Source organism: Haliaeetus albicilla, chromosome 27, assembly GCF_947461875.1.
Source record: "Haliaeetus albicilla chromosome 27, bHalAlb1.1, whole genome shotgun sequence".
In the NCBI taxonomy this organism is placed as follows: Eukaryota; Metazoa; Chordata; class Aves; order Accipitriformes; family Accipitridae; genus Haliaeetus; species Haliaeetus albicilla.
The window spans coordinates 20,858,187-20,885,960 of NC_091509.1; the positions used below are offsets into that span (position 1 = coordinate 20,858,187).

The window sequence follows — 27,774 nt, forward strand, 5'->3', positions numbered from 1 at the left end:
CCGCCTAAGGCCGCCGCGCTGAGGGCGGCCGGGCCGGGCCGGGCCGGGCGCTGCCGGCGGCCGCGGCACCGACCGTCGCCACCTGAAGGGCCTCAGCCCGCAAACCCCACCCCCGGCCGCTCCCCCGCCGGCGAGGCCCGGCCCATGGCGAGGCGCTCGGCGGGTCGGGCCGGCCGCTTGCTGCCCGCTCCAGACGGGCCCGCAGGTAGCGGTAGCGGCGGTTGGGCCGGGCCATGCGCGACTACGAGGAGGTGACCGCCTTCCTGGGCGAGTGGGGCCGCTTCCAGCGGCTCGTCTTCTTCCTCCTCAGCGCCAGCATCGTTCCCAACGGCTTCAACGGCCTCTCCATCGTTTTCCTGGCCGGCACCCCCGAGCACCGGTGCGCCGTGCCCGGCGGGGCCAACCTGAGCGGCGAATGGCGCAACGCCAGCATCCCGCTGGAGCTGCGGGAAGGGCGGGCGGCGCCGAGCCGCTGCCGCCGGTACCGCCTGGCCGCGCTCGCCAACTTCTCGGCGCTGGGGCTGCGGCCCGGCTCCGACGTGGAGCTGGGGTCGCTGGAGCAGGAGCCCTGCCTGGACGGCTGGGAGTACAGCCGCGACGTCTACCGCTCCACCATCGTCACCGAGGTGCGGGGGTTTTGGGGGGGGGGTCCGGTCCCTCTCGCAGCGGGAGGTGCGGGCAGGCTGCTGCGGGGGGTGCCGAGGGGAGAAGCGTGGGGTTATGGTAGCGCCGGTGGGGCTTGTCCCTGCCTGGGCATCGGCCCTGCTGTTGAATCTGGCGTGCTGGGTTTATTCGGAGATCTTCTGTTCGCTTGCACTGGCAGAAGCGGTCGCCGAACGCGGCGCGTAACGGGAACCGCTTAATGGGTTTCATCTGGTCTCTGGACAGGCGGCTTGGAGCGAGGGTCAGCACAGCGACAAGGCGTGCAGCTCGCGCCGTGGTTCAGAGATGTCTCTTTGAACACGGGAGATCAAAAGGGGTGGGTTTTTTCTGTTAAAAAAAAAAAGGGGGGGGGTAGAAGTCACCCCGAGGTGTACAAGGTGCAGCAGTTGGGGAGCCCTGGTTTGATGCTGTGTCCAAAAGGACCTTGAACGTCGCAGCGTGCCCGCAGTGCCTCTGCTTTGGGAATGCCCGCTGCTTTGGTCTCCCCAGTCACCTGCCGGGGACAGGTCAGGTTCTCGTCTGCTCAATACACCCCTCGAGTCAAGTCTTCGGTCAGGGCAGCCGAACGAAGTTGAAGCTGTGCTGATTGTCCCTCTTGTTTCAGGTGGAAGCTGTAGAGACCCACAGGCACTGGTTGACGTAAGATACAAGGAAATGGATTTTGAGGAATACTTGAATTTCCAAATGTGTATAAGTTTTTTCAGAAGGCTTGCAAACCCTTTGCACAGTCCCATTGCCTGTTTGTGCCTGTGGACAAGTTTTACAGAGCTGGAACTGTATTTGCCTTTATTCCTTGCTTTGCAAAATGGGTTGTGATGGGTGTTTGGATAGTGATGGATGGGAGTAATTCATGACCATAAGCTGATCTGAGCACAGAAATCTTCCTCAGGAGGAGAAGGACTGGGGTGAGGACGGGAGCATGGGAGAGGAGCCGAGCCAGCGCAGGGAGGCATGGAAATGGTGACACTGGAGTTGTTGGAAACTTCCCTTGAGTGTGCGTAGCAGCAGGGGCTTGAGTGATTCTGACAAGTGGCACAAGGCATTGCCTCACCTGCTTATAAAAAACTGCTGTCTTTCTCGAGAGGAAGGCTGCTCTGAATTTCTAGACTCTAGTCATTGCTGAAATGCGCTGTTGTGAAAGGCTGAGGTGCTCTCAGGACAGCATAAGGCAATTGGCATTTTCTCAGGGCAGTCTCATTCATGGGTGAATGTACGGGTTTTGTTCCAAGTGCCTAAATATAATGGCTGACCTGGCTTAGACATGGTTTTAGCCAGTACTTTGTCTCTGGAGCTTCTTCGCTGAGCTCTGACTTGGTGTAAATTAAAATATCTTGAGCTATCAGTGCATCTTCCAGGAGTCTTATAATCTATAAGAAACAGGAGCTGCTAACGTTTTGCTGAGACTTGCCAGCAGCTCTGGCCTGTTGGTTATATGGTTTGGCAGATGTTTTGTGTCTGTGGGGGGTAATGTTTGTCTGCCCAGACATCATGCACTGAGGCGGTATTTTTTTTTTCCTTTAATATTAATGCTTCTGAGGGAGTTTTGCAAGAGCTGTGGCCTTTCACATACTTGCAGGTTTCCAGTATTAAACTTGTTTAATTTCTTGGCTTGGTGCTGCTGCTTTTATGATTGACTAATCTTGTGTTTGGTTGCATATCTCTAACTTGTTGAATAATCATGAGGACCTTTGTCCTAGATTTCCATAGCTGACATGGGGAGGGGGAAGGGGGAATTTTTGTTAAGAAAGCTTTTTGCTGAATCTCTCATGACTCTAGAGAAAGTCCTCATTTATGGTTCTGCTTTTCAGGAGAGACTTAAAACATTCAGTTCCCTCTCATTTGAAGAGAGACTTCCTTTTCTCACACAGACTAACAACAGAAGGTTGTTATTAGCCAGTCTGCAGTATTTAACCAGCTCCCATGTAACAAAATCCCTTTCTGTCTTTTACTTTTTGAAATGCTGTAGCTTAGAGGATAAGAAAAGCTTTACTTTATCTCAAGAAGCCATCTGTGTCATTCTTATTCCTCCATAAGTCCCATAAAAAAAAGAATGGAGGAGTAATAAAAGTTCATACGTGGTAGTAAAAGGAGTAAAACAGGGGTAATTAAGGGAAAAGGCTAACAACTTCTGCTGGTCATATCTGTTATGGGGCTGTACTGAATTACTGGGAATAGAATTGAGCAGTGGAGTTACAAAGAGCATGAGTGGACTAGAAATATGATATAATGAGAAGGTGTTAGATGAGACAGCAGTCAAAACATTTTAGTCCATACAGGAGTAATTCTTACATAGTGAATCATAGACACCGAATTTTGTATACATATATTCATTCTCAACTTCTAAAAATGTGTTGCATTATGCATCAATTTGCTATCAATTCAATGCAGGTGGTGTACTCCAGAGCTGCATGTTTCATGCCTGTTGTGCTCTTAACAAGCTTCAGGGACTATTTGGCTTTTGCCGAGGAAGGATGCGCATGGTTGGAATTGCACAGGGCTGGCGCTCTGTCTTGTATGGACGTGCAGGGAGAGAAAGTCCTGGGCAGATATGAGGGCCCAGAAGTTTCCATTCCCTGCACACCAGGGATTCAAGTGCCCCACTGTGCTGCCAGACCCCTGTCCCTGAAGATCAGTGGCTTATGCCAGACCTTCAGGAAACAAGTGGAGGCTGCAATGGTGACTTCTTGAATGACACAAATGGGCACTGTGGTACAGCTGTCGAACTAGAGGTTTTGGTGTTCGCTCTTTATTGGAAGGCAGAGGGATGTATTGTTTTGCTTTACCAAAATAAACACACGGGTTCGTGCTAGACATTGTAATTTCCACAGACTTTTCTAAGAGGGGAGCCAGCAGCTGAAGTGTAAATCAGCCCGTGTCATCCAGGTTCAGCTCTCACCGAACTCTTGATTAATGTTAATGTTAGTCACCATCATTGTTTCTCACCTTTCAAAATAGGTGCCTCTTCTTTCTTGCTGTAGGTTAGTAGGTTAGTATCTGCTTATTTTCTGGCTGAAGTCGTATTGACAACTTCTCAGCCCCAGGAGCTTATGAAGCTATGGAAGGACCTTTAGGTGATTTGCAGGTACAAAATCTTAGTATTAATAGCTTTGTCAGAAGAAGGGAAAAAAGTGTAGTTTTCATTTGATAAGTAAATATGAATGTCTGACAGAGGTATGAAAGTACTTCTAAAATGCTGAGGTTTTCAACATGTGATTTAAGAAGCATATAATGCAGGACTCTTGAGAATTGTACAAAGTACAGACATTTCTGACCCTGCAGCATAAAATAGGGTTAGTATTATTAAAGGATGACAGGCCTGCAGTTGATTTCATTAAAATGGAAACAGTGCTCTTTTAGAGGTACCATGGGCAATTAATGATAGGGTAATGTTCCCAGTATGCTGTCTTTACTTTTAAAACTCAGCTCATGTTTCTAAGTTTCTGATGTCAGTGCCCTGTTTACTTTTTCTTCAGCTATATCAAAAATGTGGTGTGTGTGGGAGAGTTAAGTTTCTGCACTGGAATTTTAAAATATTTGGCGCTTCCCTTCCTGTTCTGTGCAAGTTTAAAACAACTACAAGGGGAGAAATTGAGCAGAATGTGTATTTTGTAAATACATACTTCTGTTTACATTTGGTTAATAAGCTTTGATGTAACATCTAGAACTTCTAAGTATTTGGAATACACAAATGTGTTGTCGGAGGAAAGGGTGTTTAATAACAGTCATAGCTCTCAAGTAAGCAGAGAATATTTATATGGGTATAAACAAGACCAGATTCGTAAGTACTCAGTTGTGAGACTGAGATTTTTTTTGAAGAACCTGCCTCCACTTGCAGAGAGAAGCAAGTGGTAGGAGAGAGTGCAAGATACTGGATTAGCTTCAAAAATTCTTGCTAACATGTTGATTTTAAAAAGAAAATATTAGCACACAGGACTATCCCACTTCATTTTTCAATCATGCGTGTTATTCTCAGCAAGAAAGGAAAACAGTTTAAAAAATAAATAAATAAAGGAGTGGGAGGACATGATATATTGTAGCTGTAAAAATTCCTTTTCCTATAAGGCTTTTCCTTATATAACAGGCGTGTAACAGAGTAAGGCTCTTGGAAGTTTTTGTATTTGTCATAGTTCATACTTGTTTAGGGTTCTAGTGTTGGTGTTAGGGAGGTGTGAGTGCTCTTGCAGTAGAACAGTTCTCTATAATCTGAGAAACATGCTTTTTTCAAGTGAGGTCCTAAATTATATTGTTGGTGGCCTTGGAACTACTTCTGTAACTTTCCAAATATACTTGGTGTATATTTGGTGGTGGTGTATATTTGTTTGCTGTGATGCTGTATTGCAAGAACTTCTGATGTTTTTAAGAGCTCCCCTGTAATTAGACTTGCAATTTCCATGTTATAATGCATTGATAATATTGGACAAATTGTATGCTTAAATAGGATAGGCACCTTGTCGTTAGCATCTAGAATTTTGTTATTTCCTGTTTTGTCATCTCTTACAAGATGATATAATTGTAGCGAAAGTGAAGCAGGATAAGGGATCTGCATCGGTGTCTGGATGAGAGCCATTGCAGCATTTACTGTTAGTAATTCATGAAGTGCCAGCTCTCCTTTCGAGGCAAGTGGTATTCTGCAAGTACAGTGGGTGCAGAGCCTGTGCACACGGAATTGGTCTTTACCCCTTAAGGTTTTGCAGTGCTTAGAGAACTTAGAGGAATGATATTTTTCACTTGTGGTACGGCAGTATTTTCAGCTGGACTTGTGGCATCCTGTTTTCCTAAACTTGTCTTGCAGTTTTAGTTGTTTTATGGTTTGAAGTTTAAAGTTTTCTGCAGTTTAAAGAATTCGAATATTTCATCTTGAAGTCTGCATTTCATTGTGTTTGCGGTTTGTATGAAACTTGTGGGGTAGTTTTCTTTTTGGATAGAGGTGTTATATTAATGTTTAGTTTAATATTGGGAAGGGGTAAAATAGAATACAGGAAATACAAGTCTAGCAAGACTGACACACTTCTACGTATGCTGCTTAATGTAATTCTAGCTAAACCTGCAATAATACTTCTTGGTCGGGTTGTATTGTGACAGAAGGCTGGAAGCTAATAAAACATGGCTGGGGTGCGTCTTCTGTTTGAGGGAGGGAGGAGATCTGAGGGAGTAGTTTAGGTTTTTTTTGTTCTTCTCAGTTTTGTAACTGGGTTTGTCTTATAGAAAGGGATTTGGAGATGTGGTTCCAGGTAGCTGACTTGCCATGCAAGAGATGAAGCAGAACTTGGGAAGTGCTCTCCTAAAGAGATGCTTAAGTGATGACTCTAACTGCCTAGGACTGTTTCATACTCTGGCCCCAAACCTGTTCTTGAGAAGCAGCTGCTTCAGTCCTTCTCCCTTGTGGTGTCCCCCCCGCCTTCTCCCCCAAGCTGTATACATTTTCTGGCCGTCTCCATAGCCTGTCATCTTTTCCCCGTGCCCTCTCTCCACCTGTCCTCACCAGCGGCTGGTATCAGCCAGGGATCTGTTACAGAGGTGCATATCTCACCATGCAACTTGCCTCTGATGCGTAAGTGATTATTCCTATTAGATGTGAGGCTGCTGATGGAAGACATCACCCCAACCTGACGAATTGTTTGGGAAGTAGCTACAGGCCAAAGTATCTGCAAGCTGTCTGAGTAAGAAGATAAGTTTAAACTCCAACAGAAGGGTGCCTTCTTCTAAAGTTATAATAAAATTGAGCGAGAATGCTCTGTGCTCTGCCTTGAGCGTTGGTACCAGTGTTTAGGAGCTCAGTGCTTCACAACGTCAGCAGCTGCTGTTTGAAACAAAGCTGAAATGTTTTTCTCCTGTTTGGAGCCCTGATACCTTGCTGAGGTTAACCTTATCTCATTCACTGGGGCAAAGGCCGTTACAGCTAGCAGGCTAACTCAAAGGATACTAACAAGTCAAAATAGCACATGATTTTAGAGCACTGGGTCACGGTATACTGTGTCCAAACAGCACTGCCAGCAGCAGACTTCAATCAGTAACTACTCCTGGGACACTTGGTCTTTGCGATGCTGGTCTTCTAACAGTGATGCTTCGGTGACTTCTTGGGCAACATACAGTTGAGGGAGGGGTCTGGTTGCAGAGCGGTTCTGGAAGACTGATGCCACCATGACTAACAGGCAATGTAGTAGACCTTGTTGGTGAGTCATTAAAGTTGAAGACTTCAGCATTTATTTGCCAGAGTAAGGGGTAACAGACCTTAAACCCCCTTGGTTCTGATTGTTGTACATCTGTGGAGTCTGTAATTAACTGGTATTGCACAACCAAGGTAGTTTTTCTCTTGGAAATTTGATATTGAAGTTCACTTTGGTGCCTGGTTCAAGTGATCTTCAGCATAACAGCTCCTAGCATTGCTTTAATAGAGCGGACAGAAAAACAAGCTGGTAGTCATTGCCACATTATAAGGACTGATACGTTTCCACCTGCCAATGCAAGAAGCTTTTGGCAGAAGAGCACAAAACATTTTAATACCATGAACTTTTCCAAGCAACGTCTCTACCTCAGTGGTCTGAAGAAAATATTTGTTACTGGGCACAAGCATGTCCGTGTCTGGAAAGCCAAGTGTTGCGCAGCCTTGTGCCAAAGTACAGGGTGTAAAATAGATGAAAGGAGACAGCTAACGCAAAAGCACAGGGTGATCAGCTGGAAAATAGTGACTTAGTAATGATAGACTATAAATCACTGAGCTAGGTGTTTGGCTAGTTAGATTTTATTTCTGTTATTGAAGATATCTGGCTCCAGTAGCTGATAGGAAGATGATTCTTTGTGAGTAAGCAAGTCTTTATTAATGCAGGATTTGTATTTGTGGTATTTGTTTTCCTGATAAGTGTCATCATATGAAGGCATATGATAACCACTGAAACCTTTGGCCTATATAAATTTGATAACAATCATTTGCTGCGTATTTCCAAGTTGCCAGATGCATGTTGCTGAAGCTTGCTGGCTGGATTAGCCACTGTGGTTGTCACAGAATTGCTCAAACTTTCTTTAATCTATAATGAAGTACAGCTTTTGTTGAGTAAATACAGATTTAATTATAAATTTTAATTACAGTTTTTAATCCAAATGGTATTGATAACTATAGTAAGTTAAATCCCTTACTTGAGTGGTGTAAATGTTAGCACATTAGAAGGTCACAATTCTGAAGGGGACTTCTGTAATAATGCGTAATTGATGGCATGGTAGGATTTATTGGAGCATTGTATTGTGTGCTGTTGCCTGTCCTTCAGGTGGTGTGAGGCTGGAAAGGCCATAAAGGGGTAGGTGCGTATATATATATATATATGCAAGAATAATGTCGAAGGTTATGAAGTTTGACATGAGGAGAGATTTTTTCCAGACATAAAACCACAATCAGATTTATCAAAGGAGAGGTTAAGAAATTACTTGAATACAGTTACAAATTGGGAAAATGTGCATTTCGTTTGCTCCCATGACCTTAAAAAAATAATAATGATGAGCTGAATTCATAAGGTAGCGTAAGTGCTGGCAGCTAAAGTTACATAAATGCCGATGAGAGTGCAGCCTGTATGAATGAGCATCATTCACCTCTAGAAGAACTTCCAGTTCTAATTCAAAACTGGATGCTCTTCCATGAAGTGGTGGCTCAGTTGAGTTTTGCCGCGGGCATCTGGGAGTGGAAGACCATTGTCAGTGTTGTTCATTCAGCGCATGGTTTGTAGTGATCTTCCAACCTTAAAACATACACTAGGATATAGCTGTAGCGTGAACTGTTAACGGACTGAGGGGCGTGAGATTCCTGGGGTCAAAGGCTTAATGCTAAGGAGATGGGGCTGGCAGACAAATCAAAATGCTGGCATTCCCATGTGTGGGACCACGGATGAGGTGGATGGGGAGCTGGGACATGCAGCAGCTGCAGGGGCAGATCTTACAGGGTGTTCCAGTACAAATTAAAAAAAAACTAAGAGGAAAACACTCTATACTTTATTTGTAACTGGGGGGCAAGGGGATTAATTATTGGGGTCAGGGTGAATATTTTCATTTCATTTCCACCTTTTTAATACAGATTAAAAACTAAAAGTTTCCATCACTAAAACATCAGAAGAGGCCCTGTGGGAGGAATAACTGAGCTCAGGAGGGTTTTGGCCTCACATCAGAAGCATTGGTTGCCTCCAAATTCCTCTCCTGTGGGGTTGCAGCACCTCCTGCCCTCTGCCAGCAGCTTGCTGGGTAGCACGGCAGGACGGGGAGAGCTCTGGGAACTCCTCCAGTCACAGCATAGCAGTGAGGTGAGGGACGAGGCAGCCCTGCTGGGTTTTGTCCTTCCAATATTTACGCACTTTTTTTCCCCACCAATAATCAAAATATAATTAAGACTCTTTCAATAATAGCTGTTGGTATAGATACAAAAATAACATGAATGTTATTTTAAAAACATCGGACTGAAATGGGTAGGATATTGGAAACTACTGCAGTCTAGATTTAGTAATTATCTTGTTTTCTTCCTCTTTTTTGTTTTCATTTTGGAAATCTTGTTTTATTTTGTATGTATTTCAATTTGTATTCCAAAGATTATAATTGCCATTAGTTAGGTTCCCAATGAGGAGTGAGCAGTCTCCAGTCTCTCTAAAAACCATATTAAAATGTAATAAAGGAAGAGGCGCTTTTTTTTTTTAATGTTTTTGTTTCTGTGGTTCAATTTCTCTTAAACTAGAAATGTGAATTTTTAATGAAAAACTTTGCCATATGCAGGGAAATCAAGTTTGGAGTCTATTCTCACTCCTTCAAAAACCAGCAGAACTGGAGCAGTTTAAGGGGCTGCAGAGCCTTTGCAAGGGAGCTGAAGCAAGCGCATTATGAAATTATTAGTTGCTGTCATTCATATATGTGTAGGAGAAACACCACAGCCATCACCTGTGTAAAGAAAGCCGCACAAGTCACAACTGAAGGTAATGGTGGGGCCTCAGCTGCATCGCTGCCGAGATGGCTCAGGGTCGGTGGGCTTTGCCCTCTGCTGCCCAGCATCGCTTCCCATTATTTTCATGGAGCTGCATCGGTGCAGTAGGTTAGTTACTCCTTTCTCTTGTGGAGGTTTTCTGTCCAAAGGGTACATTTTCATCTGGGCCGAGCCAAGATGTTTAGAAGGGAGGGGAAATCCTGTTTATTAGAAGACTTTCATGTTCTCTCTCCCTGCAGTGGAATCTCGTATGTGACAACGACTGGAAGGGACCCCTGAGCACCTCCCTGTTCTTTGTGGGCGTCCTGCTCGGATCTTTCTTATCAGGACAGCTCTCAGACAAGTAAAGTATATACCAGAGCTGCTGGCTCTTTGATGCTGTTTTGTAAGCAATTCTTGTATGTGAATTTTCCTATAAGTGTCTTTCTGCAACTACTGACATGTCTTTGTTCTGTGACTGCCTAATCTGAATGTACACAGAGTGTATAGAGTAAATGTCCTGAACTAGAACAGAATGTTAAAAAGATTGTTAGTGGGTTTTACCTTTATCTGTTTATTTTTTCAGCTAAATGACTTCTGGAGCGAACCTTTTATGCCAGAAAACAGGTGTAGGAGATAAGTTTCATCTGGAAAAATCAGATCAATGACGTTCTCTTCTAATTACTTTGGACTATGTTCAGATAGAGCCCTGAGGCTTGTTTTCCTTTTTTTGAGGTCAAATTTAAAATACTCTTTTTATAAACACCCATAGCTTCTCTTCCTCATCATCGAATGCAGCATCTAAGTCCAAAGATCTGCATTTGTGGAAGTTGCAAAAGCATGAATGCTGTTCAGCTGTACTCCAGAGAAGCAAGGCTTTCTTGTTTATCAGTACAAACATTAAAAAAAAAAAGGAAAACACCATTATTTTTTGTAATGTTGACAGTTGTTTGTTTGGTTTTTTTTAAAGCTCAGTTTTTCTGATTCTCTTCCTGGGATTTGCTGTACAATGCATTGTATGCTGTCTTCCTGATTCCCAGAGAACAGTATGTGGTCCTCTAATTTGCGGATTTACTTGCAGAGTTTCTATTTCTTTGAAACATAATCCCTATGCCACAAATCTTTTAGCATTGTTCAGGGCCTTTGCTTGGTTTCCTGCTCATCAGGTTGGACCAGTTTTGAGCTTGGAGGCAGTAATCCTTGAAAATCAACCAGCTCTCCTGGACTTCTCTCCAGAGCTGTATGCCGTGGGATTTTTCTAAGCAGATCCCTGATCAGTCCAGTGTTTGCTCTCCCGGTGATCCTGCCTTGTTCCTCCCCTCACAATCCTGCACTTCACCATCGTGCAGCCATGGTTGCTGCTGACCTTTACGTCCTGAAACAGTTCTCCCTTGTTTGCAAGCTTGAGGTTCAGCAGTGTCTCCCTTTGTTGGCTCCTCAGTCATCTGCATTAGGAAGTTGTCATTGATGCACCTCAGAAACCTCCTGGGTCTTGTCCTTCCAACAGGTATTGGGGTGGTCGAAGTCCCCCATGATGGCCAGTGCCTTTGAACACAAGGCTTCCTGGGGTTGTCTGAAGAATGCCTCGTTTGCTTCTTTCTGATCAGGTGGTCCACAGTGGACACCCACCACGGTGATGGCGTTGGTCCACCTCCTAATCCCTAAGCTCTGAGCTGGCTCGTCATCCATCCCAGGCAGAGCTCCATCCCTTCCAGCTGCCCTCCCATGTGAGGGGCGATTTCCCCACTTTGCCATGGGGAGTCTCCCACCGCTTCATCCTGGTGCTGCTGCAGGGCTCGGGTGGTTTGTTCAGAATAGCTCCCAGCCCCTTATCTGCTACAAGGGTGCCAAGCGTCTTCCATGGTGACTAACCAGCAGGTGAAGCAGGAGCTGTTCTGGTGCCAGAAGCTACGAGCTTCCCACCTTCACAATCACGGGAGTCTCCTCCTACAGCTCCTTCGCTTGGTGACACAGATCCTCATCAAGCGTGGTCAAGGAGGTTGTGAGTGCAGCTCATCCAGTTTTCCTCGTAGCCACTGAACGGCAGCTAGCTCCTGGTCAAGAGACCCAGTGCATCCAGCAGCCCCACGAGGACACTGCTCCAGCAAGACTGCCTGTGGTGTTTTGCCATTGCCATCTGCTCATCTGGTACAGAAAGTCCTGCAGAGAGCCCGAGCCCTGTGCCTGGCCAGGTGCCACACTGAGATTGACAAAATATTTTGCAGTTCAAGTAACGACCTGTTCTTAATGTGTCGTGATCTACTTGAGACTCGTGGCACCAACTGTAGACCTCCTGGTCAAGTCTAACTTTGGAGTGTGGTGGTGTGAACCTGCGCTCAGCAGATGTCCTGCCACAGGCTGCAAAGTCTGCTGGTGGTATGGGACTGCCCAGGCCGGGACATCGGCACTGACTCTTATAACAGCTTGACGGGTTGGGTTTAGTTTAAATTCCTGTTCTTTTTTTTTTTTTTTTTTTTTTAATAGTTCATCAACAGAATGGCTAGAATCCCTTAAATTGGTTCATTTTTTTTACCAAGTGGAATGAAGATTGCAGCATGGGATCACTTACTGATAATAGCATCTTACAAACTTGAGTTTTACCACTCTTTCAGAAGCTTTCCTTCTTTTTCTTTTTCTTTTTTTAACACGCTGATCAGTGTCATGAACTGTGTGCTCCTTAGAGGAGAATGAGCATCTAATACTCTTGCGTCGTAAATAATTTGCTCCCGATCATTTGTCTCCCTGCTCATCCTATCAATTAGAAAGGACATGCTTAAAGGCAACTTAACTAGCAGCCCTTGGCATATTATTTTCTCTTCACCAGTGGATTTTTTTTAATGTATTTAGAATAGTTGTGCCTGTGTCACATTTCCTGAACCTCTGCTTTTTGCAGATGTTTTGTATCTTCCTAAGTAGGCACATGAGTAATCTTATTTTTCTGTTTCTGAAGATGTAACTCATGCTGTTGTATAATCATCTTTTTTTTTTTTTTTTTTTTTTTTCCCCCCTTCTTCTTTAATCTGTCCATGGAAGGTTTGGCAGGAAGAATGTGCTGTTTGCAACTCTGGCAATGCAGACTGGTTTCAGCTTCATACAGGTCTTCTCTACCAGCTGGGAGATGTTTTCAGTGTTCTTTGTGCTGGTCGGCATGGGACAAATATCTAACTACGTGGCAGCATTTGTTCTTGGTATGAAAGTCCTACTGGGCACAGTATGTGTTTAGTCTTGTGCTTTTCCTGCTCCTTTTTGGTACTGGCTTAGGGTTGCTTTGTTTTGCCAAGCAACAATTTGTTTTGTCCTCGTCACACATGGATAACTTGTCCTCTCCTTGGAAGTTTCCAGTTGATAGAGGTGCAATCTGAATTAATTCTGTGGCTTACAATCCTAAAAAGGCAAAAAACCAGAAATCAATTATTCGAAACAAAGTCCATCTTCTAGTTGGAGAGATAAGACATGTAAGACATGATTTTTCAGGCATTTCTGTTGTTCATTTTGGGGCCTAAATGCCTATTTGATTTAAAAACTTGCAAAAGAAAAAAAATAGAGTAAGCATTATAAAGTCTCCTTTAAACAGCCTACAGTAAAAATTTAAATGGCATAATGATTCTTGCTTTGTATACATTATATTTAACTAAGACCATATTTGATCTTGGGAATGTGAATTACCTTATGAATCTGAGATTATCTAAAAATTATTAGTGTTATTTACAGTGATCTCACTGTCCAAAGTACCAAATGTTGGCAAGAAGTTCCTTTTGGGCCAAAGAAGGCCAGTGCAGCTGTGAAAGCAGTGTTTAGCAAACCTCACTGCAGACATCCTGCTGCAATCTTCTTTGATTTCTGTGGAAACGAGGAAGATTATATTTCTTTTTCTGTCTCTTAATTTGCAGGTCCCAAAGCATTTCAAAGGGAAGCATTGACCCTGTTTGTGCATTTAATTCCACTGCCAATAGCCTGGCCTTTGTTAGTGACCCAACAGGAACTCCACATGTGCACATCGAAAGACTGCGAGGTTTTTTGGCTAATAGCGAAATAATCTTTTAGAAGGTGATACTGGTCAGGAACCTAATTTAGGCATCTCTGAATTATCCTTTGAAGAAGCTGGTCTCCATAAGCTGGAGAGGACCTTATAGAGATCAAGCTGAGGTTAACTGTTGTGAATGTTTTATAGTATGTCAGGTGGTTTTAGCTCATCAAGTGAAATGGGAGATTCTAAGAAGATAAAATTATAGAAGTATTATCTACTTCGAGCTACAGAAATACTGTATGGCCTGGTTTTCTTCCTTTTATACATATAGTTAGCTGGGTTGATGCAGGGTCACTGCATGAAGCAGATCTGTGGTACCTCTAAAACTGGGTTGCAGAGCGCACTATATACTGTAACTATCCAGTGTAGTATATTTCCAAGCCAATTGTTAGAGGTAATTTTGGTAAGTTACTTGGTTGCTCTTAAGTTAAAACACTGATCTTCACTCTGCTGTTTTGAACAGGCACAGAAATTCTTGGCAAATCAATCCGTGTGCTATTCTGCACGCTAGGCGTTTGCATATTTTACGCATTTGGCTACATGTTGCTGCCACTGTTTGCTTACTTCATCAGAGACTGGAGGATGCTGCTGCTGGCGCTTACTTTACCTGGGCTCCTCTGCATCCCACTCTGGTGGTGAGTATAACTAAGTTAAAAGACTTTAGTCTTTAGAAGGTCCTGTCTGCAGATTTTTAAGATCCAGACTCCAGGCCAATCAGCCTTTACCAATGAAATTCAGGAATGGGCAGGTGAAGAACGGATGTTATGTGCTTTACTGAGCCCAGCTGTTTAGCTGCAAGTCCATAGCTTTGTGGGTGATCTGACTCATGCCTGAAAAGCCTATTCTTCATTTTCTGTAGGCTTCTATAAAATTAACTGATGTGCACGCAAAGAAAAAAAAAAAGTCAGTAAAACTCATCCTTCTGCACCAGCTGAAATCCATGAACTTTTAAGAGTAGGCCTGAAGTAAGGGCAGAATGAGAAAACAGTTGTTTCAGAAAGCTGCGCAACGCTAGGGCGACATAGATATGACAAGCTACAAAACAGTATTTGCGCATCTGTGAGACTCTTGTTTTCTTCCATAATGAAGTACTTTTAGGTGGCATGTAAAGTTTAAATAGTCCACATGGTGGTGGTGTTTCTTCGCTTAGACTAGCATTTATGTTTGTGATTCCATCGAGTTTCTTACAAAGCTGAATGACTCAGGCGAATTCTACTTTCTGACTTGCCTTTATATGACATTATTTACAGTTACTAATTTTATATGTGTTATTTTCTAAGGATATACCTCTTAATGTACAGCATGCTGCTTATATGTTCACATTTCTGAATTTCTTAATTAAACTGTTTTCCCATACTTTGAAGGTTTTGGTTACTCTTTTTTCTGAGTCATTGCTTACTTCTTTAGTACTTCTAAAACCCACAAGTGCATTTTAGTCTGTTCTTGTTCAGTATGCTAGTCTGCTCTTGTAAATCTGATTTCTGTAGTCATTGCTCTAATTTTTGCAAGATATGGCAAGTTTTGAGCTCTTTGTGCCTCGAACAATGTGTATTGGTGCCTGCAGCACTGCTTTCTGTGGAAGTGCAGGCTTGTTATTCTGAACTTTTTCTGCAGGGTCATTCCAGAATCTCCACGATGGCTGATCTCCCAGGGAAGATTTCAAGAGGCAGAAGACATCATCCGAAAGGCTGCAAAAACTAATGGCATTACAGCCCCAGATGTAATACTTGACCCTAGTGAGGTAGGATTCCTTTAGCAGTCCAGTTGTTTGCTGGACCTACTAATGACCATGTAAAGTGATTAATTTCAGATGCATGAATTATGCCTGCAGTGTATTATGTACTTCTCAAATGGATAAAAGGTCATCTTTTTCTTGAAAATCAGAATATCCTTTCCCCGCTTCATTAGATTTGCAAAGCCCTTGCTGTCCCATTCCCGTGGGAATGCCAACATGCATTCTAATGCAAACGTTTTTTTGATCCAGTTTGCAGCCACCTTCTTCCTCATATACTCTAGTTTTTGGGGGAAGATAACGAATTTGAGGTAACTATTGCTTTGTGATCTAAATGCTTGCACAGTCTAATATAGTTCTATAAAAGCCTAACATAGGACTAATCCTGGCCAGTGGTACTGGAAATAATGTTATTCTAGTTCAGCTCCACATTCAACTCCAATTTCTACTCCATGTTAAGGAAAATAAAACTTGAGTCCCTTTAGGGTGGAGTACCTAGCAGTATCTTTTCTTCCCCATCTATTTCTTCCAACACATTCTTGTTGCCTCTAGGTATCTTGCCTTTGTCTGAGCTGTTTGGTGACCTTAAGGTGGAGAAGCAGTTCCACACGCATTCAGACATGACCTCCAAAAGTCAGACAGGCAAACTGTTTGCATAATCCAGGAGAATGGGCACCTCTTTAGGCAGATCTGTAGAATCTGTCTGGGTGGTTGCCCAGTTGTGTTCTGCTTGACAGTTGACATTGTCTTGTCATTTATACGAAAATCCCTGGAGTACTCGCTTGCTTTACAAGGCCTCTGTAGGAGGTTAAGGAAAATGGTTAGCCATTAAACTGTAGTGTGTTTGCTATTGGGGTTGAAACAGCTTCACTTGGGTTGGAGTTAGTTGAGGTGCAAACGGACCTGTTTGCCCAGACTTATTTGTAGATAGTGCAACATCCTGGTCTTGCTGGAACTGAGTGAGAATGCCAGGAAAACCCAGGCCTGCTTATGATAGCTTTTTCCCTGGATTTTCATTAGAACGTGCTTTTTTTTCTTTTTTTTTTTCTCCTTCCTTCTCATGCTGTAGGCATGAAAACTCACCCATTGCCAGCACTGCAGCAGGAGAGCAGAAAATAGGCTCTGGCTCCAACATCTGCTTAAGGTCACTGTCTCTGGAATCCTCTATGTCCCATTCTTAGAAAGAAATATTGATGTTTGCCATCTCTGAATGGCGCTGGATTACGAAGCAATGGAAGGCAGGGGCAGGAGTAGGGATGTTGGCCCAGGGAACGCTGGACAAGGGGAAATGCTGACTTCTGCAGCAGGGTGGGCTGGAGTATGCAGTGCTTATTTACAGATAAATCATTGCACATCAACTTTCAGAAACACAGATTAACATTCTGACACTCAAAGGAAAATGAGCTCGATGAACAGGCACTCTTTAAATGCAGAACTCCTGTCCATCTTTTTACTGTTTAAAGTAAAAGTAATGCTGTGACCAGAAAACCTGTGCAAAACTTTTCTTCGTCAGTGGTCTGTTTATGCTGTTCTTCTGTCTGCTTTCTGAAGAGCTATAAAGCAAAGGCTCACAGCCACTTTTGAGTTTTTAGGAAGCATGTTTACACTGCAGAGAGGTTCTCAGAAATCCGGCTGGCCCTTAGCCATCGTGCATTTGGAACGTGAGTTCTGGATGGGCGAGCAACCTGAGCTCATGTTTGGAGTATTCCTCAAACCTGTGCAGGTGGAGAGCAGCACCTGCAATATTTAGGCTTCAGAGATTTCAAAAACAGTTAGGATCCAACAGGTGACTAGTCGCAAACAAAGCTGCAGAGCACACATAGGGCCTGGTTGGCTGAATTATCCCATATGGGGGGGATAGAAATGTTTGGATGACAGGTTTAATTTCAAATCATCATTTTACCCTCCCTGCCCTTCTCATAGCTTCTTGTTCTAGCCTGTCCTGTTAAGGATTATGTTGTCTGCTTATCCAACTCCTAAAAGGCAGGGTCCTTTTTTCTAATCAGCTGTGACTCTGAATTTTACTGTTCCTGGTTTTGTTTTGTGGTTTGTTTGATTTTTCTCCTTTTTTTGTTTCCTGTTTGCTGGTTTCTTGGCAACAAATAGTGGCAAAACTGGAGAGTACTTAGGAAAGATCATGTGATTTATGAGAAAGGGCTGTGAGCTGTAAAGCAGACTGCAGTTTGTGTGGTGGGAGGTTTGGCTTCAGGCGGAGTGAAAGCTATCAAATGTAAAGAACTGTTTGCCTTTTGTAGAAAATAAAGATTTATGAAAGCAAATACACTGAAGTTTGCACAAGCATCAGACCACTATTTTATCCTCCAGGTCTTCAGAACGAAATATCACTCAAAGAATTTTCACCTGACTGCAGGGGTTACATAAACTCCATGTTGTCATTAGCTCTCATGCAGTTTACAAGACATTGAGGAGATAATGTGTAATTTGAGTTGAACAACAGTTAAGGGCCCCAAATCAGTGTCCAGCAACTAGCTCACCAAAAGAAACATCACGAACTGAATAGGAAGAGAGGTTGATGAGGAATTAAGCTAAACTAGTGGTTGCTTTTGTCTCTTTATTGATGTATTGTGTCCTGGAAAACATCCAACTACTTCTGCTGGACCAGGCTGATGTTTTAGGGGAAAAACGTATTGTAAGTTGAACTACTGTAGAGTAGAGGATGGTATATTAGACCAGGTGGAAAGGGGTCAGAAAAGTTTATAGTACTGAGTAATTGCACTATTTTGAAGCTACAGTCATAGTTTACTTTTATTGATAACCATTTGCACGTACCATGAAGGAGTACGCAGTGCCAACAAAAGGCATTCAGTCTTTAAGCATACTAAAATTTAATTTGATGTTCTCAGGTCACACCGACTTAAAAAAATCAAGGGAAGAAGTAATCTTTGTATACAGCTTATTTTGCTTGCACATAATTTAGGTCTGTCAGGCAAGAGTGATTCTTCTACTTGTGGAAAGAGTAGCCTTCACTTAAATATTGTGAGGTGTCTTGGCAGCTTACAATTCAAAAAGTGTCAAAATAAAAAATATTCCAGTATTACCTTTTTTTCATTTGATAATTTTGAGCTGCTAAGGTGGATGCCTGTTTGTTTCTTGGTTAGATTTCTAACTTGTTCACAGATTCGCAAATTCAGATAGATATAAAATGTCCTAACAGAAAAAAAGACTCTCTGTGGAAGATTGTAAGATCAAAGTCTTGTTAATGTTCTTACTGTAAGACTGCTAAAATACCAGTAAATTGATGAATAAGTAACCTGTGATAAATCTTGAAAACATACCATCTTTTGCAATAACAAATTTAAGACATGTCTAGAAAACTGTGGTTCTTCAGCCATATAGTGTTGCTTTATCAGAATTGATAGTTTTAATCAGTGGAACTTGTCCTCTTAAATCACCTTTTACATATTTCAAAAAGTCTCTCCCTTGTTACTCCTTGCTAGGGCTTTAATTTAAAGTCCTAAAATAATAAAAAAACAACTTAAATTCTTTCCTTTTTTATGATTTTACCAAGGACAAAATTTGTTTGCATGCTTCAAGGATGAGTATCTTTGCATTGTTTACATGGAACCAGTTTTATTTTGAGGAGTTGCAAAGTTTCATGGGGAAAGAAGCTTGTTGTCTTTTTGCTTATATTATTAGCAGATCTCAAAAACATAATGATGGGGACTCTTCAGCTCATTAGCCGGTTTCTCAATTTAAATTCATTACCGCTAGGTCCAGCATGAGGAGTCATTTACTAAATCTGCCCTGCTGCAGTTTAACCTTGTTACTTCTTGCCTTGTCTGCAGTGGACATAGAGGACAGTTTATCACTTTTTGTGCTGGTCTTTGAAGACCGTTTTTGGTCTTTTAAGATGCTCTTGGTCTTCTGTCCCTTAGGCTAAATAAACCCTCTACTTTTACAGATTGTGTTTTTCAAATGTCTCATCATCCTTGTTGCTCTCTTCTTGCCTGGGTGCAGTCGACTTGCGTGATCCTCAAGGTGTACTGCTCAAAACTGGACATAAGAACTCTGCCAGTAGTGACATACAAATCGTGAATTAATGCTGTCACTTTATAATTCAAGTATAAAAGTAACAATAAGCAGTTGCTTTTTGAAGCTTCAGGCAAAGAAAATGATTACTAATTTCAGCCTAAATTTTAAGTGACTTTAAATTAGGGAGAAGCAACTACTTTCACAGGTAGTTGGCTCTTCTGGCTTATACATGTTTGGTTAAAAGCAAGGCACCTGTTTCAGCTCTGCAGCATATCAAAATACTGATGTATAAGTTGGGGGGGACTTATTTTCACAATAATTCTGCTTGCAGGAAGTTAATGTTCACATGATTGGTTGGTTGGTTTGTTTGTTTCCAGCTGCAAGATTTGAATTCCCAGAAGCAACAGACGTACACCATTTTGGATCTAATGAAAACCCGAAATATCCTAACGATCACAATTATGTCAGTGATTCTTTGGTAAGCAAGTGTGGTTCAAGAGTATGTAAGCACAAAAGCAGCAAAACAATTAAAAACTGTTCTTTGAACACCAAGGTATTCTGAAGAGATACAGACAAAACCAGCTCAAAACCCATGACCTGCCAGCTGAAGCAACAAAATTCTGGTTATGGGGGTTCTTAATTTCAGTAATGGTCTAGAAACACATCTGGATTGTTATTTCTTTCTGAAACAGTCAGGCATACCCTGAAGTGAGCAAGAATCAGATCAGCTAGCAATGATGCATGGGAATCCTGCCTGATACTGGGCCTTGGGGAATCCTCATCTGACTGTAACAAAGTCTTTTAAGAGGGATGAGTCATGCCCTGTCTCCTAGTCGGAGGAGTACTGCCCAGGAGTCTGAACACAGTGTGCTTGACTTATGGGGTGACTCTTCTCATCTCTTTTGTATTGTCTCTGAAAGGGATAAAGCTGCCTTTGAAGTTGTAATCTGAGATTTCCCTAGACTTTCCTGCTAGCTACTGTCTACCTGCCATCTTCAGCTTGGTTTTGCAATAGCTGAAGCCAGCCGTACTTTATGCTCAATTTGATTAAATGGTTGTCATTTTCCTTTACTGGAAATCTCAGTGAGGCTGTAATGGCTCAGAAGAGAGAAAATGGAGAGAGTAACTTATAGCCTGCCAGAGGCTGCAGAAGTGAGGTTTAGTTAATGCATGTACCTACAGTGTCCTAACCAAGAAGGTCCTTCAGGTGTTTTGAAGCTAACTAAATCTGTTTGCTGCTTTTTGAACAATATTCCTGTGCTTTAGTGAGGCAAAGCCTTGGAGTTGAGTCCACTGAGCTGCCAGTGCATACAAGCTGGTGTGGCTTTGTGGGTCAAGGGATGACTTGGCTAATATTTGAGCCAGATTCCCTTGCCCGTCACCAAGCACAGCGCTACAAATACACTGAGAAAGGAACTTGAGCAGAAAACAGCTCAAAAAAGAAAAGTAATGTTGGTTCTTTGCAAAATTTCAATACAGTTTCCATATACTGTTGTCTTGCCTCCAAGTCCAATTCCTGACTCTCACCTTTAAATGGAAGCGAGCTAGAGAATTGAGACTGCCCTACCTCTAATCTGCATGGAGTAGATCAGTAGCGAATTCCTAGGCACAGCCAATTTTGCATGTGGTTGTAGAAATCAAATGCAAAACCTGTTTGAACAGAATTTCTGGTACGACAAAGCATCTGAGAGAAACAGTGTGATGTGGCAGTACGCAATCCATTCCATATGCTGAAGGGCTGCTGAAGGGCTTTTTACCACATGGTAAATGAAGTTTTACAACAGGCAGGAAGAGTCAAACATGTGCAACTGACTTATACAATCTTACCTCCTCTTGAAGAAAAGTATTCAGCTGATTTGGGCAATTTTTCCACTATTTTTGCCTTGCATGTCAGTTGCCTAACATCCTTTTAATTAATTTCCCAAAATATAAAGCATTTTGTGCTGACTCACAGCAATGTTTTCCAACCCGTAGTATACTGATGGCATATTCTGCGTTATGAATTGAAAGATCTCCTAAAAGAAGCTCTGTAAAAGAGGATGGTTGCAGATAGCAATATATCACTTTTACATATTGCTGAGTGTTTTGTTAATTTTGAGTAAGTAGCAGGGCTTTAAACTAATCCCTTTGCTGGTTTTGCATCAGGGAGGAGGAAGTTGGGCTTCTCGTCACCCTGGGATGTGTAAATACCCCTAAAGTTTTCCTAGAAAATGTATAACTGTATCGGTGTTTACCAATGAGATAAGCTAAGGCAAACTGCTACTGAAAGTGAGTTCCAGCAAGCACAGTTTATTGTATATAAAAATAACTCCTAGGAGCACAGGGCTGGGCGTATTGCACGGTATCATGGAAGACACTGCATTACTACTTTTGAGAAGAACAGCTTTAGCTGGCAGCGCACACACAGCGGCGGGGGGTTACCCTCAGCTGCGTGACTTCATACTTCCTCGGGTACACTAGGTAACTTATTTTAAGCAATTGGACGGTGAAGGCTCTTCCCATGTGAAGTGAGGAGGAGGAAGAGCTAGTCTTTTGTCAGTGATCCACTTTGTCCTGTGCAGTGATTTTGCTCCAGGTTCTGTTATAACATAGATGCTGAAGGAGATGAAGTGCTGAGTGCTCAGTGCCTCACTGTTGCACCTGGACACATCCTGATCCAATGCCCCTTATTTCCTTGTTTACCATGTGTTACTTGTTGGTGAAGCATAACCTTCTCTTCCCAGCATCTCCCAAGACACGACAGGATTTGTCTCTGAGGCCAGTTGTGTGTTTCCCTTGATCGTGTGGAAGCCAGCTCTCGTCTGGCAGCGACACAATTAAGATGGCAGCATTCCCAGCCACCAAGCTCTGTCCTGCTGCGCTGACCAACCCAGGCACCAAGCCATGCAGATGTGACTTGGATGCTGCCCAGACAGCTTGGGGCATGGCAGAGAAAATCCCGGATTGTTCGGGTCTGCCAGGATGCCATACTCCTCCTCTCTGACTTTATACGCAAAGCATGGAGGGTAATGACTCAGAAACAATGTTCTCCACCCAGAACTCCCTGGTAAACATAATGAAAAGCTACTGTAGGCTTCAGCAGTGCTAAAATTCAGTAGTCCAAACTTTCAAGCTAAGGCTGTAACTGCTAGTGGTAGGAACTGCTGTATCACTGCATTGTGGATGATCATCACTTACCTCCCAGGGGTGACCTGAAATACGGAGGCATACAGGAGAAGTAGTCCACCCCTCTCCATCAGCACAACTAGCAGAGACAAATGAGTTGTCTAAAAGTGACAGAGACTTGGAGCTTTCTTGCAAGGTCTGAACAAGAGTGGGATGGACAGTTGCAAAGTTATGCAATGGCATCAGAAAAGTGGGATGAACTCTATAGCTGCAGGACCATCCAGCACCTATGACCGTGGGCTCGTAGGCCTGTGCTTCAGCAAGGCTAGAAGCAGCTCTGGTCTTACCTAATTGTGTTAATGCTGAATAGGGTATTATTAATTTTTTTTAAAATATATATATTTTTTTTTAAATTCAAGAGCAACTTGAAAGATAAAAAGCATCAGCACTGTTAATTGTTATCTTGCTGTTTCTGAAGTCAGCACTTTAGCCGCTTCAGAGGTGAACGAATCTGGCAGATGCTGAATTTACCTTACATAGTGATTTCTGTGCTTAACAGAGATGTAGAAGAGGTTCGTTGCAACCTCAGGAAGAAGAGAAATTTGTCTGATCCTGTTATTCTGCTTCTTTCAGGATGATAATCTCTGTTGGTTATTTTGGACTTTCTCTTGACACGCCTAACTTGCATGGAGACGTCTATGTGAACTGCTTCCTCTCGGCAGTGATTGAAGTTCCAGCCTACGTTATTTCCTGGCTGCTGCTTCGAAATCTCCCTCGACGGTATTCAATGGCTGCTGCGTTATTCTTGGGAGGCTGTGTTCTTCTCTTCATTCAGCTGGTGCCTTCACGTATGGAATCGTTAGTTGATCTCAAATATGTATGATAGGTGAAGTGCAGTACTATGCACTGGGCAGATGTGGAGGAAGAGTGTCGTGAGGGGACTAAATATTAGTCTATTATTTGCTATTAATTTCCTATCTTTGCCCCTTTTCCTTGGTTCTCAGTGCTGCTGCACAAGGAGCTCACACAGCATGTCAATTCAGATGCATTTTTTAAAGGTGGATCATTGGCTTTGTGATCTTTTGGGATTAGCGCTGTAGTATAGTTTTGCCTTTAATGTACATCCTTGACAAGGTGCCCTTGTAAGGGCCAAGTGAAAAACGAGGACTAGACCAACCAGAATTTGGTAAGTGGAGCTTACTAAAAGGCTGCAGAACTTACTTCCCAAACAGCTGTCAATGACTGTCTCTTTATGGCTTGTTTAAACAGTTATATTCAACGGAGTCATTGCAGAAGCATTTTTGATAAGCAAAGATGCTTGTACTGAGTTAGTGCTGACAGTTAAAATAATGTTTGGCAACTGGAAAAGAGGACAAAATAACACTTACTGGGTATCAAACCATATGTATCTTTAGGCCAGTTAGATTATAGGGTTATGCACTCGTTACTGAATATGATGGGGGGGATGGTGGTGTTGCTTAGCACTTGTTTACAAATCAAAGAATAAACAAAAGAGAATGCGCAAGAACTGCCTTGCATATTTTATACAGATAATAAATGTTGCAAATTTTTTTCCCTCCTGTCCTTTGAGTCAATTGGACACTGATACAATCTGTTCTGATTTTCACAACTAACTGTCCCAGTTAAAGTCAATCCAGGTTCCTACAATTAAATTATTGACTTTTAGCTAGGAATGTTAATGAGAAACCAGAGCAGGAAACCAAAAATAACTTGTTTCAAATGTTTAACTTTGTTTGCTTTATTAAAAAGGGATATATGGCATTGTTTGCAATAGCAGAGACCTGACTGCTGAAATCTGAGAGGACCTCTTCAGTTCTTGTTCTGTTCTCCTTGTTTTTCGCTTGACAGGAAGCCCCATGCTCAAGCGGAAATGAAAATGTTGAGTCCTAGTAATTAAAAAAAAAAAAAGTTGCCCATGCTTGTAGACATGCACAGGTCAAAAAGACACCAGATATTGGAATTAATTAGGCAGGAGTTACACAAACACAATGGAATTAAGAGATACCATGAATTGTCAGAGCTTTATTGAAGTCTTTACTGTGTTTTAATTTCAGATATTCGTGCACTATCTATTCTACTGGTGATGTTAGGGAAATTCGGGATCACATCTGCCTTTTCAATGGTTTATGTTTACACGGCTGAGCTCTACCCAACAGTAGTGAGAAATATGGGCGTTGGAGCAAGTTCCATGGCCTCTAGACTGGGCAGTATCCTCTCACCTTACTTCGTTTACCTTGGTAAGTTAACTAGTCTGTGTGTGTGCGGGGAGATGCTGGTGGTTGGACAGCAATGCTTTTTACCCAGATCAGTGTCCTGCCTCTGTGGGTCATTGGGCTTTTCTACTGGTCTCTGTTTCCACGTCCAGGCGTCCTGTGAAACTGCAGGTAAAAATGGGGTCTCGACATCTCTGAGGAGTGGTCATAACGTAGAGAAATTGTGTTTTGTGCCCAGTTGAAGAGGTGCTCTGAAGCCTCACAATCTTGCAGACTCAATAGGGACAGCTCTTATAGCTATTGTTTCGCAGTCTCTTGAGTTCCTAAACCCATGTTTATAACAACATACGCTTTCAATGCCAGGCAGTAAGTGGTTTGTTTTTTACTGCAAGCATAATCTTGCACAGATAAAGCCCTGCACCTAGGTACAAACGTTATCAGAGACTTAGAGCTGATGCTAACTTTTTTATTTTATTTTTTTTAAATTCTGCTAGGTGCCTATGATCGATTCCTGCCTTACATCCTGATGGGGAGTCTGACTGTGCTATCAGGAATTCTGACTTTATTTCTGCCAGAAAGCTATGGTATGCCTCTTCCGGACACAATTGAGCAAATGCTGTTGGTGAAAGGGTAAGTGTCACCTTCTGGTCTTAACACATCTGTTCTCTATTCTGAGAAGAGGAGTGGACTTGCCTAGGTATTGCCAGAGGGAGGGGCTGGTTTCAATAGTGTAGTTAGTGCTCTGTGTAAGATAGAAGAGCTTGGCTCAAATCCTGGTCCTTCTTCCCAAGTGTGTATGTTCTTATGTACATCTCTCTGCTCCAAATTTATCATTTTACTCTGAGGACTGAATAAAAATACATATGAGGAATGCATTTGTAAAAGTGTATTGCTTTATAAAGGTATAGGGACACTTTTGTGTGTTATAATCTATCTTTCTAGGTTCTGAAGGTCATATAAATACTGGTGAAGGGCTGAACTCTTCCAATTTAGTTCAGCTGACCTAAAAAGGCATTGAGAGCGTTAGGCCTTTTGCCACAGCTCTGACTGAAGTTGGCATGTAAGCGTACACCTGGTGTAAGAAAGGGACCTGTCCAACTGAAGTCAACACGATATTAAAATTAGGAGGCTGTAATGTCAAGTAGGGCTCAGGATAGCAAAGATTTTTTTTCTCTGTTCTCTCATCTATTTTTTTTAAGTTACTTTCTTTTTTCTTTCTTTTCTTTTCCTTTTTTTTTTTTTCCCCCAGATTAGAATACAGGCCTGCGTCTAGTAGCACAAGGGCTTCCAAGGAGGAAGAAGAAAATCCAGAGATTTGTAAAAGCACAGCTTTTTGATGGAACTCCTCTGTACTTCCTGGTGGACTGAAACTTAAATGGACTTTTCTTCTAAAATTCATTCTAGAAAGGGCTAGTGGCAGCACTTTGTTTCCTCTAATTCTAACCTTATTTATTAATTTAAACACTGTGTTCCATACATTCTCTTTTTATATGAACATAAATACTGTATAGCCTTCAATGAGATTTTTCAGCCACAGTTGTTGTAATGCAGTACTACCATGGAATGGTATCTGATCAATCCTTTGTAACTTTAAGTGTATGGTTCAGCTGAAAGATACTTGAAAATGGGTTCAGGGGCTGGCAGGGGTACCTGGATTCCTCAGTGAACCTTCTCCAGAGCTAATGCACATCAAGAAGTAAAAATTGCCAGAAAAAGCTGCTAATTGGTTTTGATTCCTTGACTTCTGTCTCTGGACAGGAAACTTATTTATTATAGTGAAGGCTATAAGAACATGCCTCTCTGTGATCTTACTCAAATGACTTTGCACATGCTGAATTTGACACCAAATTTAGAAAGATGCAAAGAAAGATTTTGAGAATTAATTCTAACTTGATACGTTTAAACTCAGTGTAGATTGAAAGGGTTGTCTTGCACAAAGTATTTGTAGCACTGAAATATTGCTCACAAAATTCACTTGATTCCAATGCTGCGTGTACCTGTATGGTAAAACTGTTTACATCTGACCCTGGATGTGGCCTGCTTCCAGGCCATATTTATTTTAAATGATGCAAACGGTTTCATCTGTGTGTGGAGGGAGCAGTATTAGTTTGGGGTTCTTCCCTTTTGATGTGTGGTGCAAGTTTTATGTCTAAATTGTTTTAACGTCTTTTGTGCAATTTGGAGGACAGAAACAATTCTCCTGTCTTTGTTCTGTGCTTTTCATGCACATGCACATAATTAATATATTTTAGAGACAAATTTTTTTGTTAATCTATGCCACTGCATTGACCTCATGGTGGAATGTACTGAGAGCAAAATTCAGAAGGTATTTCTGACCACTGGTTCTCGATTTCTCAAGTGCCAACTGTATGATTGCTGTGAAGTCTGTTATTTCACTTAACTTATGTAATCAGTGAATTGTTTTCAAATTGTTTGAAGAAAAAAAAAAAACACAAAAAAAATCTTGTTGACAGTCTGCCAAGAAATTGTTCCTTGGGACATGGAAGCACCCTTGGCATTACCTGTGTTTCTTTAAATATATACAGTATATCCATACACCCAGTCTCGTTTGTGCTATTCTGATTATACCTTGACAGATGTGAGTGGTGAAAGATTTCTCTCTTGCGGCACTTGTTTGAGTTTTGTTCTGTCTTGTAGAGACTTAATAAGCAGAACCTAAACCTTTGTAGCCAAAGCTGTCAGGGGCCTTACTCTCTGCTGCGGCAGCTGGTTGTGGAAGTTTTGCATTTTCCTACTGTATTTAAATACATAGGTGGCATCAGCTGATTCTAGGCTTTTGTTAACCAATACCCCATATTCTGACCTTGGTAGCTGGCTCCAGTAGTCAAACTGATGGGTGCCCTCCAGACTACTTGTCCTAGAAAACAAGAAAGTAGAAAACACTGTACAGACTTTAGTGGTTTGGTTTGTTCAAACTCTTCCTACCAGTGTCTTGAGCTTTAGGGTTTGCTCCGCTTTCCCTGCATTTTCTCACCTACTTGTTTAGTATTTTAATTTCTGCATGGAGCAGGAAGTTAGCTAACGTTACCGGGTCAGAGAATGATACCAAGAAACATAGTTTTGTCGTACC

At 42.3% G+C, this 27,774-nt stretch overlaps 1 protein-coding gene across 2 annotated transcripts; it reads left to right on the plus strand.

Moving 5' to 3' along the window:
* Nucleotides 1-27,239, plus strand: LOC104324824 (organic cation/carnitine transporter 2). Of its 2 annotated transcripts, none has more exons than XM_069772765.1 (10): nucleotides 1-626; nucleotides 9,853-9,956; nucleotides 12,626-12,780; nucleotides 14,083-14,254; nucleotides 15,234-15,360; nucleotides 19,722-19,822; nucleotides 23,083-23,297; nucleotides 24,525-24,707; nucleotides 25,178-25,313; nucleotides 25,938-27,239. In XM_069772765.1, exons 1-10 carry the CDS (start codon nucleotides 234-236, stop codon nucleotides 25,954-25,956), a joined length of 1,605 nt encoding a protein of 534 aa, XP_069628866.1. In that variant the 5' UTR covers nucleotides 1-233; the 3' UTR covers nucleotides 25,957-27,239. The 2 variants fall into 2 exon arrangements, with proteins under 2 accessions (XP_069628866.1, XP_069628865.1); XM_069772764.1 differs by having other exon boundaries at nucleotides 2-626; nucleotides 25,933-27,239.
* Nucleotides 27,240-27,774: the final 535 nt, after the last annotated feature.